At 44.6% G+C, this 16,329-nt stretch overlaps 2 protein-coding genes across 2 annotated transcripts; one reads left to right on the top strand and one right to left on the bottom strand.

Moving 5' to 3' along the window:
• Window positions 1–4,130: 4,130 nt before the first annotated feature.
• Window positions 4,131–9,941, top strand: BCIN_01g06020 (hypothetical protein). Its single transcript, XM_024690592.1, has 4 exons — window positions 4,131–5,137; window positions 5,207–5,470; window positions 5,518–9,578; window positions 9,633–9,941. The coding sequence occupies exons 1-4, from the start codon at window positions 4,995–4,997 to the stop codon at window positions 9,662–9,664; spliced, it is 4,500 nt and encodes a 1,499-aa protein (XP_024546361.1). The 5' UTR covers window positions 4,131–4,994; the 3' UTR covers window positions 9,665–9,941.
• A 1,899-nt stretch (window positions 9,942–11,840) lies between these two features.
• On the bottom strand, window positions 11,841–13,787 carry Bccrh1. Its single transcript, XM_001561274.2, has 2 exons — window positions 13,400–13,787; window positions 11,841–13,350 (listed from the first exon to the last, which is right to left on the bottom strand). The coding sequence occupies exons 1-2, from the start codon at window positions 13,491–13,493 to the stop codon at window positions 12,269–12,271; spliced, it is 1,176 nt and encodes a 391-aa protein (XP_001561324.1). The 5' UTR covers window positions 13,494–13,787; the 3' UTR covers window positions 11,841–12,268.
• Between the last annotated feature and the right edge of the window lie 2,542 nt (window positions 13,788–16,329).

Genomic DNA, 16,329 nt, shown 5'->3' with positions numbered 1-16,329 from the left:
TTGGGCTGATCGAAGATGGCGAATTGGGAGGTTTAGGGAGGTATGTGAATGGGGATGCTATGTATGAATGGCTTGGGTTGTTTGGGAAGAGAGGTGGGCTATGTGATATGAGGTTTTGTGGTGGTGTTATGACGGACCTGGGTTGAATTGCGATTTGTGTTTGAAGTGGTGGGTTGGTTTGGTTTGGTTTGATGTGTTCTGATTTGATATGTACTGAGTAGGGGATAGATAGTATGACGAGAAATAGAAAGGGGTTGGTATTCCTACTGGTTTCATGGAAACGGACATGGAAATTGAAGTGAAATAAGATATTTAGTATGTACCGACTGCATTTTGAGGTTCTACACATGTATGTCTCGCAGTACAACATTTTTTTCTCTTTGGTACAGCAGCTTGGATTTGAATAGAGGTTAATAGATATCTGGAATACTACAACACTGTGATTGTGATTTGAGGAAACATAATGGGTGGATGGTAATTTGGGTCGAGTAGAAAGCTTCCTGCTTCTCTCTCTGATCGTGAGGTGAAGGTTATGGTATATTGTAGTGTCTATATGAATCTCGCCACCGTTCTTTATTTCACCTATCGTCATCATTCTCATCTGAACTACATCTAGCGAGCATTCAATGACGCTCACGAACAAGTCCAAAGCAGACCAGCTGGTACATAAGCCCCTGCGGCACTGCATCTTTCTCGTGTTCGTACTTATAAGACAGCAAGAATAATTGGCCACGAAGGAAAAAAAAAAAAAAAAAAAAGACTCGGGAAATTCGTAGTAGCGTAAATATCTCGAGAAATAAATATTTCAATGTCGTGTACCCATGAATGTAAGGATGAAATCTCACGCGCCCCTTACCGAACACCCGAAGAAATAACGTGAACGTTGCAGATATTCCAGAATCTGGGTGGATGGATCTCGGAATGATATTGGCTGAGTGCGTACTTAACCCAGGCAAGGAGAAGCATGAAAATTTGGGTTTTCATGAAGAATTTTCCCTGTCCATCTTGGCTTTGATATACACACTTACTAAAAATGTGACCACGAGAAGTCCCGAGTTCCACTAGATGTCGTCGGCTTGCTAGATCGTGTGAATGGGAGATGTGATACCTGGCATTCTTCATCAGGAGACCGGGTTTTGAGCCTCACTTGAGGGGGAGCTGAAAAGGTGGTTTGTGGTGAGGATTTGAGTTGTGGGATTTGATTGGTGGCTTGGAGTGTGGGTGTTAACCGCTGTGAAAATTAGAGTGCAGCGATCTGTGGATGATTGACAAGAAGTCGCAAGGCAATGAACATGCAATGGGGGATGTTCAATGGAGATGGAAGATGTGGGATCTGATTGATAATGTTTCATGTGTGATTGTGGCTACTCATTGGCACGCACAGCCTAGATTTCAATTGCCGTCAGCCAATGGAAGATTGTAGATACATCTGCATTGCGTACTGACTGCACTGCACTGCCGTTGAAAATTGTAGAAAATAGATGCAGTATACTCTCTTCCGGTCTTGTATGTTGGATATCATTTTAACGTACATATACGTTCTATACACGTATGTACATTCCTAGATATGTACATACTGTAGCATGATGTTCTTCAAAGCATTGATCGCCTGCGTCTTGAACGGTGTCTCCACATCAACGCCAGCATTAATATTTACGAACCCAACCCTCCACACTTGTTTCAAAGCGTCATTCAGGGGAAGATAGCCATTTTGTGTGTGTGGAAGTGTATTGGGGTGGTAGGAAAGGTTTTCAACTCATCTAGTTAATGGTGCCATCCCCTTCTTTTGAATCAACGAATTGCTTCGCGTTGCCGATAGTTTGTGAATCACACCGCCTTTGCTCAGAACACTTCTGTGTCTTTTGTGTGGTGGTGCTTGGCTCGTGGTCAATCATACCCCTACCTTATGCTGCATTGACGGCGCAGGCGTACAGATTGACTAGGTTTTGTACGCAATTACCACCTGGTGTACTAAGCCTAAGCCTTGGGGGTTCGATAGTGCAAGTCGCCTATCAACAGGCGATCAAGGGATTTAGGGATGGCGATGGGATTCTAGTCTCATATCAATGCATTCACAAAGTTAGATGATTTGAGAGAATTCAACGATGGATCTCAACTATTTCTAAACAAGTCTGTGAACGCATACTTAACATTGGAAATTGAGCGTTAGAACTTAGAAATCTCAGGAGCTACACTCGCGCTGTGTTGAGCAACCTACTCTAACTCTTGACTTCATTTTGACAGTACGCCAGTAGTGGGAGACTAAATCGTCAATGAGCTTTCCTCGTGGCCAAAAATCAAAACTGGGGGTTTGTTTCTCATGTTTCGGAGACGTTTCTACAGACGCTGTGGGTATCATTCTTACCGTATCGAAGAAGCGTATTGCGAATGGATAAATGCATTGTGCATGTATATAGGCATAATCATCATTGAAGTTCCTTTGCATGAATTTGTCCCCGGAATCCGCGGCCTGCTGACAGGATCCTCTTTTTAGTAACTAGCATGTATGTGCTAACGGACAGTTATGACATTTTTATATTTATCCAGGCCAGGTGGGAATGTAGGTTATCTCAAGTACCGAGAGCATAGACCCTCTGTCCCAGAAACGAATAGAAATTGGATATCATCATGACTCAATTTGTGACACGATTTTGTGTTTATTACCCTTCTTTTGGACAAATGGGAAGAGAAGAGGGGGGTTTTAATTTATTAACCCCAAGCTGACTGAATGTATGTCTGTGCATTGAATGGGTGACACGGGTTGCAGAAGACGCTGTGAACTTGAGGCTTGGGGTTTATTTTAGATTTGATTAGATCTGAGGGGTAAATGGAGGAGGGGAGGGAGGTGAGAGGGACATTAAAGCTTGGGGGGAAGGGAGAGATGGGAGGAATAGCGAAGTGATCTATGCTAGTTAGTATGGTATATCAATATGACGACTCTGATAAAGAGAGACGGAGCGAAAAAAAATCTGGGAAGGGGAGGAAAGGAAAAAGTAAGGTTCCAATAATTATTCTTTCTTCTTTCTTTCTGTACAGTCCCCCGTTCAGAGAAATCAAGAGTGGAATGGTTGTCTGTTGATAAGACCTGCATGTGTGTGTATGTAGGTATGCATGTATTGTGATATGTGCTGGGTACCTGCACCAAGTTCCTCCTGGTGTTGCATTGCATACACATTAATAAGTATTGAAGAAATTATTGGGGGTAGGCGGGAAAGGGAATAAGGAGTTAGTTTGAATAATGTATGAGCTATAGGCTATAGGGTAAAGGGTAATAGGTGAGTAATACTTTTCTTCAATTCTATCGTGTTGATGGTGTTGAGTTGTTGCTGGGTATATTCATTATTATTAGTACTTTGAGTGTGCCGCAGTCGGGTAGAGAATAGCCGAATTGGTGAAGGGGTCTTGGGATTGGGGTCTAATGGGAGTAGAAGTTGTTGTATGGATGGCGGAGTTCTTGTGAGAGTCGTAGGTATTGTCTAGTAGGTATTATGTATTAGGTATTGATAACAGATATCACTCACGTAGATATTAGATATTAGATATTAGATCTTAAATGTCAAATCCTGACATCGGATATCAGATACCAGGTGGTTTACAGACAACATAACATACAGTACTATCTGCACTGGCAATAATCTGAGTTGACAGTTGACATCACATATATCATTTGTTAGTAATCCATTCAAAACAAATCAAGCATACGAGCCATTCGAACCATTCCAATCATTTTAACTTTATTCCTCACTTCACAATAAGCTTCAACACTACCTGGGTACCCAGGCTAAAGGCAAAAGAAATTCAAACTAATCGTGCTAATTATAAGAGGCCTCTCAGCTATCCTCCGTGTGTATGCTTGCCTTACTATCTGTCTACTTTTTATTTAATTTTGATTTTTCTTGGATTCGATACCGGTTGATTGGAAGAAGCTGAATGGAATGATTTAAAGAGCTTTTATATACATCTACATCTACATCCATCTACATCTAGGAAGGGAGTATTGATACGTAATACCGGTCCTCATAGAACCATATTGAGAAGCCTAAGGCATCAATAATAGCTGCTTTCCCGTTCCTTTTTATCGCCTAAACGTCAAATCAATTTTTGTTTATTTTCCTGACCTTATTACTCTTGTTCTATTACCATCTACCTCCATTCATTCATCTATCTAGGTTTGTATTTTCTACCTTGCATCCCACATCTCTATCTACCTGCCCACATTTGTATCTACTGTTCATATAAACTATATTCCCATCTCGTCACATCATAGCCATTAATCTCTCCCTGCTCATTGGCCTGCATCTCGCTGACGTGAGGTCATATGATTGATATGAATTTCAACGACGAAAAATGAATGAATGCAACAACTAATCACTTCATGTGGTGGACTTTTGGACTCTATGGACTCTATGGACTTCACAGCCTTCACAGCCTTCTCTATGGATTAAGATTCTAATAATATATCCTCATATCGTACCCCTTCCCACCATTTCTTTCTGTACATACCGACTCTATTCCATCCTCTTCCACCCTATCTAGATACCCAATATCGACATACATCGTCAATCTCGTCAATTTCGCCCGTCAACTTCATCTACCACTCACAGCTCAGCATCCACCAATTCGCAAATTGCAATACAAATTTCACCAAAAAAGTCCTCCAGAGCTATTATAGGCACTTATTAAATCCTCCAATACAATATCTCCCGCGCGCCCGGACCCAACTCGATACATCATCACCCTGGTCGCAAGTTTCCTATTTGTACACCATTCCATTGCTTTGAACGGATTCTAGTAAATGTGCGACGTCAATCGACTCGCTCAAATCATTTCGAAACTCCGAACCTAGTAATAGCGACAGGCGCCACTCTTCTTCCTTGTCCCAAACCGCCGCGACCCAATTAGTGCTCAGTCCAGATTTCAGACTCCAAAACATTTCTGCGTATGAATGCATAGCGAGCTTGAGGAGTGTCAGCAGCCGACGAGCGTACCTGGCGATGTCACAGCTTTCGCAACAGATGGCCGAGAGGCCTTCTGATACGCAGCTTCATTATCTGCCACAAGAAAGCCCCACAGCTGGTCGCACTCAACTTTCTCCTTCACCAAATAACTCTTCACCTGTCTGGGAAACGCGCAGTAGGTAAGCTACACACTCTTCCCTCTAATATCGAGCCACTTCTCGTTACGGGCACTCACATACTCGTTCTAGTTCCCTGCGCAAGCCTGCTCCTAGTCCGTTACAAACAAGTACTACTCCTACATCACCTTCAAGCAGTGTCACTCCGACAAGAACCACATTTCCGGTGAAGGGTTCTGGCGAGCAATATCCTTTCATAAGTACGAAAGCAAGTCAGAGTCCTCTGCAGGAGCCTCGATCGCCAAAAGAGCGCCTTGATGATTTATTGGCGACGGAGAAGAACTTCTATACTTCTGACCACACTGCCAAACCACCCCAAATACCAGGCAATTTGAGGTACTGCTCAACTTCACTTGTATGATCAATCCACTCACTCCTAGTAGATACGGCCGACCATTACAGGAAACGACTTCGAATGCCCCGATACGAAGCGTCTCAACTCCTATCCTGGCAAACGTAGGTTCAACCTCACCTACCGATAAACCACCTGCGATGACATCTACCACACCTGCACATCGTATCGAAATGGGTCGACAACCTCCTCGAACTTCTTCAATTGATTCTGCTATTTCCTCGATATCAAGTAGCGGACATTCACACAAAAACTCGCAGGATTCCAAAGGCTTGAGTCCACAAATTGATGTTGCACAACTCATTCAAGCAGCAGGGTCGCCGGAGGCGGCTATACAATATTTAATCAAAGAAAAGCAATCACAAACCGCACAGAATTCACAATTATGGCGTTTGGTAGATAAACAAAGGGCGATGATCTTGGGGTTAAACAAGGACCTTGAGCGAGCCCTAAAGGACAAGGAGCGATACAGGAAAAAGCTGAAGGAGAATCTCACACAAAATGCAAATCCATCACCTGTAGATTCGACACAAGGTCCAACGTCAGAATCCGGGGAAATGACTTCAGAGTTGAGGATCGCTGAGATTTCAGTTCCAAAAAGTATCGACGGACACTTGAACTCCGATGGGTCCAAAAATGGATCTCCAGCGCAACATTCGCCCATGGATTGTGCTCTAGCGCCATATCCAATTACCCCTCCAGCACTAGCAACACCGGGACTGTCTAACATGGTGGAGGCCGAGCAGAAGATGCCTTCACCGACTAAGCACGCCTTTCAGCAATACAATCCTGATTCTCCACCCTTGGGATTTGAGGCATCTCAACTTCAAAGAAAGAACCAAGCGGTGTCCAGTGACATGCCATATAATGCAAGCGTACCACCTTCACGGAATCTACCTTTGGATTCTCCACGGGGACCACCACCGACAGCACCCCTCCCGCCGCCCATGTCATCACAAGGCCCTTCAATGGCAGTCATGGAATCATTGCCAAAGGTCGATCGTGGATCTCCCAAATACCCACCGCCGAGGAAAGCTCCACCGGCGCCACTAAATCTTGGCAAAAGAACTGGGCCTAGTACGCATTTACGACAGGCTTCGGAGACGAAAGAAGAGTCTGATTCAGATTATGATGATATATTGGAGGTTGAACAGATCCCATCGTTCCCTGATAGAGGTCGACGGAAGACTAGAGAAGAGGATGATAGAGTGCGAGAGATTGCAGCGGCACGAGATGCTGAGGCAAGAAGCCTTTCGAAGAAAAGCTCGAAGAGTAGCGTGAAAGGAACCCCAAAGTCAGCATCAACCACACCGAAGGAAATAATACCAGCAATGCCTCTAAGCCCGCGACAAACTGTTCCAATCTCACCACCTGATGCTCATTTGCGGGCTCTTTCCCCACAAGATGAGAGTACCGGTTCCTTGGCAGGTATGTTGAGTGCATCAAGATCACCTCCTCCAAAAACAGGGATGATGTCTCCTCCAATGATGAGTCCTGGTTTACCACAGAGCCCAAGACCAATGGGTATGTCTTCAAGACAAAACTCATCTCATTCATCGATGGCTTCACCTCCGTTGTCTCCTCGAGGAATGGGCGCTTTTTCAGGTGCCGTACCATTATCACCACGAGCTCCACGACAGCCAATTCCCCTTCCTCCCGGTACTCCAATGTCAATTGTTTCCCCCCATGCACCCCGTGCGGAACCGTTAGTTCTCGTCTCCCCGCAACCATTGGTGATCAATAAAAGATCCGAGGAAACTCTCAACACTCTCAAATCCGAGGAAACTCTAGTCAATGAAAGTGTTCAGGGAAGGCGGCCAAGCGACTCTCCGACTTCTACTCATTCTGGAAACGTGGTTTATAAAGGACTTGTCACCGATGAATACCCAGACCTACTTCTTCCCCCAAATGCTTTGCCATCAATAGATGTGAAGGTGGCTTCGTCACGTTTGAAGCCTTCGAGAGCTAGTCTGATGTTTCCAGCCAATCTAGAGACTGATCCGGTTTTCACTCTTGCAGTATTCGCGCGATCGGATGGTAAAGAACTATGGAGAGTGGAGAAAGACTCGGCGTCATTGGTACATTTAGACCAGATCTTGAAACAGTGCCCTACTTTTACAGCCAGGACGCCGGATAAATATCTCTTCAGTGGCCACTCTCCAGCTAAGATTGATGCCAGGCGTGCGGCACTCGATCATTATCTTGATGAGCTCCTCAATACAGAGCTGGATACTAATTCTGCGTTGGAGATCTGTCGATACTTGTCCTCGAATACAATGGAGCCACACGCCGATGACCTGACTCCAAGTAGTGACACGGGTTCCGAAAGTCCTGTGAAGACTGGACCAGGTGGCAGACCTCTGAAGAATGGCTACTTGACCAAGAAAGGTAAAAACTTTGGAGGTTGGAAAGCACGATTCTTTGTGTTGGATGGCCCCGTGTTCAAATATTACGAGTCGCCTGGCGGACCACATCTAGGAACCATCAAACTCCAAGGCGCTCAGATTGGAAAACAATCCCAGCAGACTGATCCATCACCATCTTCTCGAGGGGAAGGTGATGATGTTGACAATCAATATCGACATGCATTTTTGATTTTGGAGCCGAAGAGAAAAGATTCTTCTAGCCTTGTGAGACATGTTCTGTGTGCTGAGAGCGATAAGGAACGCGACGAATGGGTCGAGGCTCTTCTTAGATACGTTGATCTCAAAGATGAGGATGAGCCTCGTCGTCCAAGTCATGCTCGCTCTGGTTCAGGCAACTCTCATCCACATGCAAGAAGAAAGGGAAGTGCTCAAGGGAAGCTGGGCGAGAACAACGATTTGCGTGCTATTGGATATGACATGACAAAGCAAGGCGCTGCACCACATGGTTCGAAATTGAAGAACTCGGACACACCGTCGCCTCCAAGCCATGGCCACGAAAGAGACCCAATGTCACTCCCACACTCTCAATCCATGAAATCTATTTCTGGTCCAAAGAACGCCCACCCAATTCAGGATGCTGGTTCATGGGGAAATAAATCGGGGGCATTGCTCCCAGATGAAAAAATCAAACAGAAGAAACGTAGCTTTTTTGGATTTGGCTCAAAACCAAGGCCATCGGTAGACTTACCAGACTTGTCAATCAATATGTCGAATCATAATTTGTCCCAGATGGCCTACGATCAGCATGGTCCAATTAGACCAGTTTTTGGAACTCCATTAACTGAAGCTGTGAGGTACAATCATCCAGCCGATGTTCAAGTTGAGCTTCCAGCAGTCATTTATCGATGCATTGAATACTTGGATGCGAAGAATGCTGCAGGCGAAGAAGGAATTTTCAGATTGAGCGGATCCAACGTTGTCATTAGACAGCTTCGGGAACGCTTCAATGTCGAGGGTGACGTGAACTTGGTTACTGACGATCAGTACTATGACATACATGCTGTGGCCTCTCTGCTGAAGTTATACTTGAGAGAATTGCCAACCACTATATTAACCCGTGAACTTCACCTCGAATTTATTGCAGTTACAGAGCTTCACGACGTAAATGAGAAAATCAGCGCTCTCAATGGTTTGGTCCACAGACTACCACGAGCAAACAACATATTGCTCAGATATCTGGCTGGTTTCCTTATCAACATCATCAATCATTCAGATGTAAACAAGATGACTGTTCGAAATGTTGGGATTGTATTCTCGCCAACTCTCAATATTCCGGCTCCTGTTTTTGCTCTTTTCTTGCAACAATATGATGGCATTTTTGAATACGAGCCCAATGAGCATGAACGTCGTCCTGTGGAGGTAACAGTTACCGCCCCCGCTTTGTCTCCTGAAGATATTCGCTCTCCTCGACGCCAAAAATTTCAGCAAGATCTCCCAACACCATCCTTCAACCAGCAATCTTTTGGTCAGCAAGGCCCAGGATTTGCTGGGTTTAACGCAATGGCTGGGCCCGATTATGGTAGTCGAGGCAATACATTAGGAATTTCTTCCCATGACCAGCAACACGGGGCTACTAAATCGAAGAGGAGAGAAAGTAGCATGTTCAACATGGGCATGGGGCTGGGACAGAAGAAATCTACCAACAGATTGAAAGAGAATGATCCTCGTAAGGAATTATTTTGATTTCTGCCGATAACGTATATTAACGAAAGGGTTATAGGTTTAGTCGACGAAGAATCATTCTTCGATTAGACAGATATCATTCATTGATTGAATCAACGAACCATACACGACTTCGGACAGGTGCCCTAGACGTATCTATAATTGCCAACAAGAACATACATAAAACACGACTGTAATTATAATAACGACGATATTTATTTCCTCTTCAGATTTTTCAGGTGCAGCATTAGCAAGCAAATTTTCAATACCCTTTTGACTTTTTGTACATTACCTTGCATCCACGCGAGCGGCCCCAAGGAAACGAACAATGCCATCTACTACATACCATTATCAATTCATAACACCATTAGCATCGAATCGGTTCTTTAGCATATCAGAGGAAGGAGAGGAGGTTATACCCATACTTTTTTTCTATATTACATTTTGCATTGGATCCCTTTATTGGTCTGGTCTCAATGCCAACTTTTTTCTTTAAACTTTTGAATGTTTTTCTTTTGAAGCAGATTCAAGTTCTGTTATTGAATTAAATCTATTTTTAGCGTGCGAGGGTTTGGCTTTTGCGAAAATAGGGAATCAGGAGTTGGCAAGGACCTTAGATGATAAGAGAGTTTGAAGGAAGGACGGGGAAGGGGAGTAAAAGAATTATGATGGGAGTTACGTGGGTTGGATGAATGGATGAATATGTGTTATTGGAGAATGGTAGGATGGTAGACTGAATTCCTGAAAGGTCTCAGGGAGGACTTTTGGGACATTTAGGTGGAATGGAATGGAATGGGATGGGCAACAATGGATGGACTGGTGTAACCTGGGTAACTTTAGGGGTGGAAGGGGAAGATAATGGCTGGACTAGTAAAGTGCCAGGCTTCTCGTATGGTAGTATATCCAACTTGATAAGGAAATGACGTATATAATGATACCAAATTTTATATTCACTTGAGGTTTTTGAGGTGATCATAGTGAGAATAGGATTTGTGCCTGGTTGTTCTTTCGTGGGATGTGAATGGGAGAAAGGGGCGGGATGAATATTATATATATATTCACAGAGAAAATAAGGGAATATATTTAGAGAGAGGAGAGAGTTGGGGATATCAGGGCGAGATCTTTGAATTGTTAAGAGGGGAGTAAGCAACAGATATTGATTGGGGGCTGGTGGCAGACGTCTGTATATGTATGTATATACGAATTAGGATATAAGTACCTGCCTACGAATACGAGTATGTATATATGATTTTTTCGTGAGGTGGGGAGAAGGGGCGGCTTTAAGAATAGAAAGATAATTGTTTGGAGATGAAGATGGAGATTGAGGGTACTGCGGGATGGAGATGGAGATTGAGGGTACTGCGGGATGGGATTGGAGGTGGGAGTGGGAGTGGGAATGGGAATGTGAATGGGAATGTGAATGGGAATGGAAATTTCATGCGGGTTGTAAGGGGTAGATTGTAATGGGGATAATGGTCTTGATATTGGGAACGCGTGGCTTGTAGGTAGGTAGGTAGGTGTATGTTGTTGTTCGGTTAGTTTGGGTGGTTAGTTTGGGGGGGGGGGGGGGGGGGAGTTAGATGGATGGTGGATAATAAGGGATTGTGCGGGATGATGGTGGGAGATGGAATTGTATTTGGTGTGGTGTGAGGATATTGTGGGATTTGTGGGTGTAAGTGTGGGTGGAGAGGGTTGGGAGTGGGGATTGGGAGTGGAAGTGGAAGTGCAAATGGTTTGGTGGGTATGTGTACGTGCGTGGTGTGGATGAGAATGGTGGTGGATGGGGAGTAGAAGTTGGAGCTAGAGGGAAGAAAAGAAAACGCGGAATTGGGTTGGGAATGTGGATAGGTTTTGGTTTTGGTTGGGGATGGCGGCTGGTGGATGCAAAGAGCAATAGAGAGGTGATGGGACGATGGGATGATGGGATGATTCAGTGCATGCTTGAGATTATGGAGGGAATTGCTCGAATTCAAACGACTTTTGGTTTGGAATTTGGAAGGATGGGTTTTGTGGCTGGAGAGGTTAAAGTGAGATGGGATGAGGTGGGATGAGATTTGAGAGATTGAGAAGTACGAAGGATCGTATTGGGTGGGTTTGGTGAGATGTTGAGAATCTAATTACTATTTTTATTTTTATTTCTTCGTAATCTGAATTGATCATACCATACTATTCACGAGTGATAGGATTGTTTGAGCATGGGAGTATTGCATCAGGTATCACCTATACACTAGGTACATACATATGCAAGTAAGTATATATTCATAAATCCTTTTATTTCTCTCCTCTATCAATCATTAAACTGCGATATAATAAATGAATAAATAAACACATGCCGAATGGTATAAATAAACCCCCAGTATTAACAAATAACTCCCCGTTCATCCCTCCATGATGCAATGTCCATATGCAATGCTAAGCTACTCATCTATCTTTCTTCTATAAGCCATGCTGAAATCGCGCTTCTCTCGAATTCTTCATGTGTGGGTATATCATCATCGACAGTAAATAACTGTCCATCATAACCTATGCTTCAAAGTGATGTCGTCCGCCCCAAAAATCCATTCATGCTCCTGTGAATATGGCAGTTGGTGAATCATACTTGTGTCATGTAATTCCTACTGTACAATTTCCCGCGCACTCGGAAACCGATAGGAAGGAGGAAATCCCTTTCCTGGAATTTCTCGTTTATCAGGTTTACATAACGAGATAACCTAATCCGAGACCCAAGACCATCACGCCAAGATCAATCATGCCGTATTCGTGCTTGGGCTTCTTGAGCGAGTTTGCATCTGACGTGGTGGTTACTTTGGCGATGGTGGAGGAGCTGGTTGTGCTTCCGGATATGGCGGCAGCGGTGGCTTTTTCGCCGGCGGAAAGAGTGGCGGTGCCGGTTGCGGTTCCGACGGCGATGGCGCTTGTGGTCCCGGTGACGGTGCTTAGGGTGGAGCTGCCGCTTGAGGATTTGGTAGATGATGAACTTCCGGATGCAGCAGAGGATGAGGATGCGGATGGCGAAGCAGCTGATCCGTCGGCGCTGCAGCCACCAGTTGCTTTGATGGATGTGTAGTCACCGGTCAGATCGCCGTAGGTGTATTCGGTAGCACATCCGTAGTCTTGGATCGTGACGTTCTTGACGTACATAGTGAAGGGGCCCTGGGTGAGATCGACGGCTCCGCCAGCCCAGGAGCAGGTTCCTGCGGTGGCGGAATCCGTCTCGGCTGCTTTGCTGGCACATCCGATCCAGCTTCCCATCTTGACCAACATGGGGGTTTGGGGATAGTTCTTTCCGCCTACAGTTTGTTTGTCGTCATAAAGGAGTGTACGGACGGCGACTCCGTCGATGTACCAGATGGTGGACTTGGCGGTCCAGTCAATGGTGTAGTTATGGAAGGTGTCAATAGGTGTAGCGACTGCTGGGTATTGAGCACGGTCATAGGTCGTCGTGTTTCCCTTTCCGAAGAAGTTGTTCTCGGCCTCGGCGTTGTTGGCACCGAGCCATTCCCAATCAATCTCATCGAGATCGTCGGATTCGAGAATAAAACTACTGACGATACCAGTTCCGGCTGATGCTCTCACCCATGTCTCGATGCGACCAAACATGATGTATCCAATGTTTTTGATAGTGGGTGCATCGGTTGCTGTGCTAATGACGAATTGGGCACCGAGGGTACCATCGTATGACATGGTGGTTCCATCTTCGACTTCCCAATAACTACTCTTTCCAGCGGTGAAGTCGGTCACTTGAAGGCCTCCAATGGCTGGGTCTGAAGGACAGGCTATATGTTTGTTAGTTTTAAGTTGCAAGTAATGTGTCATCCAACTTACTCTTTTCTGTTGGGTTGCAATCAGTGAATGTTTGTGCACTGGCAAGTCCTGAAAGGAGAACAACAGCAGATGCTGATATTGTTGAGGAACGCATCTTGAAATATGTGATGTGTGTGTGCGTGTGTGTGATATGTGAGGAGATAAGCTGATTAGAGTACAAGAGTACAAGTACCGGACTTCAAGTACGAAACGATGCAAAAACGCAAAGCGAATGTGAGTGAGTTGAGATATATGAAAGAGAACGTCCAAACGAAAGATGAACCGTTTGATATAAGAACCACTTTTCAGAGAGATGGATGATGAAATATAGAAAATCAATGCCAAGATGTGGAGAGGAATTTCCAGAAAGACTTTTGGGAGGAGGGGGATGTGAGATCAATAAGTATTCACAAGAAAATATGGGGACGATTGACAAGGCGGGAAGTGAACACCTACTAATCTTGGGGATTTGATCTATTTCAACAATTTCTTTTCTTGCATTTTACACTTCTTCCTCCTGCACGCTCGTGTGGGCTGGTCATGGTCAATGGTCCATGGTGTCAAACTCGAATTCCGAACACAGCCTTGTCACTGTAAGCAAACGAGGGGCGGGGGCGTGGTCAAACAAACCTTGTATCAGAAGTTGCTTCCTTATTCTGATTGGTTAAGCGAAGGTTTTCAGCATTGTCATGAAAGGAGGCAGGGGAGGCGTTAGGGAGGCTAATGCCATGTCATTCCAAGCTAAATCACGCAGGGCAAGAAATAACATTATCGTATACGTCTCGTTGGAAGAGACACAAAATCCATTTTAAGATACATCGTAAAGTGCTAAATTGAAATCAATTGAGGGTGGATTACTTATTGTGGAGTTGGTGTTGACTGATTTGTTGACTATGATGCAGGTACGAAGTGCTACTGACAATGTCAAATGAAAACGCTTGCGATACCTGGGATACATGATCGACCGTATCAATGATGGGGCGACGGATGAGCACGCACGTTATTCCCCTTCGTGTTCTGTTGCTCCGGAAAAAAGTGGCGCTTTTTCCTCTTTCTTGAGAATTACGATGTTGTTTCCATATGGGATCCATATATTTATTGACTTTGTTTCTCGTGTCACGGGCGGTTGAAGTAACAGACTAACAGCTCAGGGAGAAGAGCAGTGCCGGTTTGCATATTCCATCCCATTTCCAAAGCATATGAATAAATATTTGGTTTGATCCTGTGGGAAGATTAGATGACTAAAGGCACTTCAAGCAATGTGTTTTAGCTTGGCTTGTTGGATTCTTGTGCATTTCAGCCACTCAGCATTCATTATGCTTTCTGGTGGCCGTTTAGTGAAACAGAAGGTCGGTTTTATGCTTCCCAGCAAAATGCCACGACTTCTTGGAAGTTGGGCTGCAGATTTTGATGTGACCCGCTGGACCCTAGAGCCAAGGTAATTCCTAGTGGAGATCTAAAGAAGTACGATGTAGTAAGCATCTGTAAAGAAGGATCTCAGGAACAAATTAGCTTTAATTGGTCCGGTATGCCCAGGTTGACTTAGTCCGTATTACTGTCTACCTAGGTATTGGTAGTTAAAGGCTTAACGACGGCGGCTGAGTACATCATACGGTACTGAAGAGAAGCTAGAAAGGGGAAAGAAAAAATTTAAATTATTTTTGGAATTTGAAGAATTAGTCCTGGCTGTGCCACATCTTTGTTAACTAAGCGGGACAGATAGACAGATAGAGAGAGAGGGAGAGAGGGGGAGAGAGGGAGAGAAGAAGAGAAGGAGAGGAGGAGAAAAGGAAACCGAAAAATTGGGTCAATAATGTCTTGGTCACTTTTCACTGCCGTACTTGCCGTAATTTGGATACCTTCACGACACGACGAATCATCGGTACCGACAATTAGATGAAAGACAATGACTATCTACAAGCCATTCTTCCGTCCTACCGTTCTACGATGTATTTGTATACCACATTCATACATATCATATGCACAATAGAGCGGTGTTACGCTACTTGCTGTATTAATGACTCCATTTCCGAATGGCTTTCGTGTTGTGAGACGTAAGCTGCTGACGATACTTACATAAATTTTGCTAAACCTTAAAATTTTGGTTGTCAGCCAAATTTTTCTTCTGTTATTCCCACTGATCGCTATTGATCTACGGCCCATCACCATCATAGCAGTGTACTATTGTATCATTCTCTTTCAACAACAGGAGCAACCTTCCAAGGGGCACTTGTTGGTTGAAGTTCCCACGGTTACCTGTTGCTCTTCATGGTTCGGACCTGGCAGGCCAACCATCACATCCCTTTTCTTTCTTAGCCAGCAGCCAATATTCGATCGCAAAAATGAAAAGTATCCGCTCTCGTATCATTTTTGCTCGCAATCATCTCCATCATCACACATGACCTCGCTAACAGTACCAATTAGTCTTCGGTATGTCTCGGGGGCTTTTCGACATTCTTTCACAATACGATCTCAGGCGGTGGAAACCTGATAAGGGTGGACCTCATGAGCCACTCGGTACAGCCTTTATCTTTTTCACGTTCAAGATGACAAGTTACAACAGTGCGCAAAACGGTTTCACTCCGGTAACAAGATTCGGCCTGAGCTCCATTTGAGTTCCCCCAAGTCTCGTCCGAAAAATGACCGTGAACACCCTGAATTTAACTCTCGAGCAATGGAGTTTCTGCTGGTGAAAAAATAAGCTTATCCAAAATCTGATGATCGGGAATCGTATTCCTTTTTTTCTTCTTGGCAAGGGGAAATGTGACTGGAGCGTTTGAAATACGAGTTTGAGAAATGGTTTGTATACCGCACTTGAATCGCATCTGTCGTTTACTGGAAATGAAGGGGCGGCGCGAAAGAAGCGAGGAGAAGCTTAGGGGCCCTACTTAAGAGGGCTTGATGGTTCTTGAGGCTGTCTTGGCATGCCATTCATTATTCACGCTTGTTTG

This window comes from Botrytis cinerea, chromosome 1 (assembly GCF_000143535.2).
Source record: "Botrytis cinerea B05.10 chromosome 1, complete sequence".
Taxonomy (NCBI): domain Eukaryota; kingdom Fungi; phylum Ascomycota; class Leotiomycetes; order Helotiales; family Sclerotiniaceae; genus Botrytis; species Botrytis cinerea.
This window is presented reverse-complemented; position numbering and strand designations above follow the sequence as displayed.

Excerpts from the sequence above, each read along its gene's own strand:
- BCIN_01g06020 (XM_024690592.1), top strand. The coding sequence starts at position 4,995 with ATGTCACAGCTTTCGCAACAGATGGCCGAGAGGCCTTCTGATACGCAG. Across the intron at positions 5,138-5,206 it reads GTCTGGGAAACGCGCAGTAG|TTCCCTGCGCAAGCCTGCTC; the intron begins GTAAGCTACACA and ends TACTCGTTCTAG. Across the intron at positions 9,579-9,632 it reads ATTGAAAGAGAATGATCCTC|GTTTAGTCGACGAAGAATCA; the intron begins GTAAGGAATTAT and ends AAAGGGTTATAG.
- Bccrh1 (XM_001561274.2), bottom strand. The coding sequence starts at position 13,493 with ATGCGTTCCTCAACAATATCAGCATCTGCTGTTGTTCTCCTTTCAGGA. Across the intron at positions 13,351-13,399 it reads TTGCAACCCAACAGAAAAGA|CCTGTCCTTCAGACCCAGCC; the intron begins GTAAGTTGGATG and ends ACAAACATATAG.